The 2,353-nt window shown below is 53.1% G+C and overlaps 2 protein-coding genes across 2 annotated transcripts in view; one reads left to right on the top strand and one right to left on the bottom strand.

Annotated features, from left to right (window-relative positions):
- PHACADRAFT_135095 (glycosyltransferase family 2 protein) overlaps window positions 1-936 on the top strand; it is a 4,109-nt gene extending 3,173 nt beyond the window's left edge. Inside the window, exons 13-16 of the mRNA XM_007390792.1 lie at window positions 34-112; window positions 163-420; window positions 480-593; window positions 647-936. Coding sequence (XP_007390854.1) covers window positions 34-112; window positions 163-420; window positions 480-593; window positions 647-716 — 521 coding nt within the window. The 3' untranslated portion in view covers window positions 717-936. The remainder of the gene's footprint in view (window positions 1-33; window positions 113-162; window positions 421-479; window positions 594-646) is intronic.
- A 54-nt stretch (window positions 937-990) lies between these two features.
- The window catches only part of PHACADRAFT_248045 (uncharacterized protein), a 1,860-nt gene continuing 497 nt past the window's right edge, over window positions 991-2,353 (bottom strand). The window contains exons 3-7 of the mRNA XM_007390791.1: window positions 1,758-2,005; window positions 1,599-1,701; window positions 1,346-1,550; window positions 1,269-1,292; window positions 991-1,221 (exon numbers count right to left, since the gene is read on the bottom strand). Of these exons, the coding sequence (XP_007390853.1) occupies window positions 1,183-1,221; window positions 1,269-1,292; window positions 1,346-1,550; window positions 1,599-1,701; window positions 1,758-2,005 (619 nt within the window). The 3' untranslated portion in view covers window positions 991-1,182. The remainder of the gene's footprint in view (window positions 1,222-1,268; window positions 1,293-1,345; window positions 1,551-1,598; window positions 1,702-1,757; window positions 2,006-2,353) is intronic.

The following is a 2,353-nucleotide window of genomic DNA, read 5'->3' as shown; positions in this document are numbered from 1 at the left end:
TGATTTCTCTTAGATATCAACATTCTCAGTGAGTAATGTACTCACGCCTCGAATTTCCACTGACTCCTGCGACAGTGATGTATGCCATGTGCAATTTGCACGACGTTACATGGTATATCAACTCGTTTCGTAGCTCGAATTTCACATTAATAGCTTCTCTAGGGGTACCAAAGGTGATAACGGCGCCGTGAAGGACCTCGGCGGTGCCAAGAAGCTCAAGGACGCCAGCGGCAAGGAGGTCATGGAGGTGGAGCTACCGACCGAACGCGAGGACGTTGACCAGGTCTGGAATGCCTCGCGTCAGGCCCTCTCGCAGAGGCCTCCCGAAGAGAAAGAGCATCGCGACGCCGCCACCAAGCAGGCTGACCGCGACCGGAATAGCAGAACCAACGTCGTCCTCGCATGGGTCGGAACTAACATGTGCGTCTGCGACAAAATGCAAGCGTTCTTTACCTGTTGACTCGTCGACTTGCATTCAGGTTCATGATTCTCGTGTTTACTTCTACCGCATTCATCAACTGGGTCGACAAACACGTTGCGATCACCGACAACGCCACTTTCAATCCGTACCTCTCATTCCTGCTCTTTGCTATGTATGTACTTCTTCCGCCGGCGTTGTACTGACTGACTGAGCGGTGATACACAGGGCTGGTCTGTCCGCCGTGCGCTTCGTTGGCTCGACTATCTATCTGCTGCTTCGCCTAATAGGCTTCTAGCATCTCCGACATCTGACCACTTCTATATTATCATGATCGTTTTCCACTTTTGGTTCAGAGCCGGCTCTTTAGCATTCGTCGCTGCTGGAAAGCACGTGTAATTCTTACAGGACTGCATTTTGTGCAATTTACTTCTGCCTCATAAAGATGGCCAGCATACAACTATGCACGTTTGCGCGAAACTCCCACGCCACACCCAGCGGGGAGCAACATAGATTTTGTCCCAGCATTCTCCCCAGCTGACAATGACTATTGGGTCTTCTGCGTCGTCTCAAGATGAAGCATCGTCAACCTCGATGCCGAATAGTCTCAGTTGTACGTTCGCTGCGTTACAGTACAAACAACCCGTCCCACATCTCCAGTACGTACACTTTCGATAACATAACTCATCCAACAACTGGCTCTCAAGCTTTGCGAGCCATTAAATCTGCCATGTCTCTCAAATTAAAATTTGAGGCGAAAGCAATTAGAGTTTCGCCGGGCTCTTCCAGATTGGCTTCTTTTTCTACGGCAGAGTGAGCACCTTGTGGACCGAAAGACAAGGGGTCGTACCTCTGAGAAAGCTCTGAGTCCCGCCTGACATGCATGTTAGTGTGCCCGAGAAATATGCGAATTAGTAGCGTCCCTACCTTGAGATTCTCGCTCCCGTAAACACGAAGCATTTCCTTAGACCGAGTGTGCGCAACTACGACGTCTTCGAGGTCTCCAATTTGGTTGGATAGCATCAAAGCACGCTTGGTGGATTGAACAGAGTCTGGAGAGTTCCCTACGATCTCCTGCGCCCATTCCACAGCTGTCTTTAGGACATCCGCCTTAGGCACCACCTTGTTCACGCTATGGGCGATCAGAGTAATTTTTGCTTAAATAGCTACGACAACGTACAATCCAAACCGCGTGGCCGCTTCCTGCGCAGTGACCTGTCGGCCGAGCAGAAGCATCTCGGAGGCAAGCTGGTGCCCGGCTACCCGAGCAAGCCTAGGGATCACTGTGAGAGCGGAGGGTCAAGGGACAGCATGGGTCGAGCCTGATATGAGGACGTACCTCCCATGATTGCGACCACGCCGACCTTGACCTCGGGCGTGGCGAACACGGCGTCCTCGCTGGCGATGACAATGTCGCAATTGAGCACCATCTCCGTTCCTCCGCCGTACGAGCCGCCGTTCACGGCTGCAATTATCGGCTTGCACCACGACTGCCTGCGCGAGATGGAGCCGAAGCCGTTCCTGGCGAGTTCGGCATCTTTGCACTCGCTCTCAGGGGTCTTCTCGGAGTTGGCACGCTTGTTCCACCTGTGAACGCTACGCTCAGAGGGTCCCAAGGGTTAACAAGATTCGTGCTCACGCGATGAGGTCTGCACCCGCGCAGAAGGTGCGGCCTTCACCAGTAATGATAGAAACCCTGCAGGATCTCATTAGTGCGGCGCGAAGCGTAGAGCATGCGGCACACATACCAGATGCTAGGTTCCTCCTCTACCCAACTCAAGATCCTGTCAATGTCCGCATCCATAGTGGGCGTCATGGCATTCAGAGACTTCGGCCTGTTCAGCGTGAGCAGGAGGACATGCTCCGCCGGAAACGAGACCTTGATTCCTCCCGAGTACTGGGGGACCCGATATTGCATCTTGGCGGACAACAAAC

This window comes from Phanerochaete carnosa, assembly GCF_000300595.1.
Source record: "Phanerochaete carnosa HHB-10118-sp unplaced genomic scaffold PHACAscaffold_1, whole genome shotgun sequence".
Classification (NCBI taxonomy): Eukaryota; Fungi; Basidiomycota; class Agaricomycetes; order Polyporales; family Phanerochaetaceae; genus Phanerochaete; species Phanerochaete carnosa.
The sequence above is the reverse complement of the archived record's forward strand: the minus strand, read 5'-3'. Positions and strand labels throughout refer to the sequence as shown.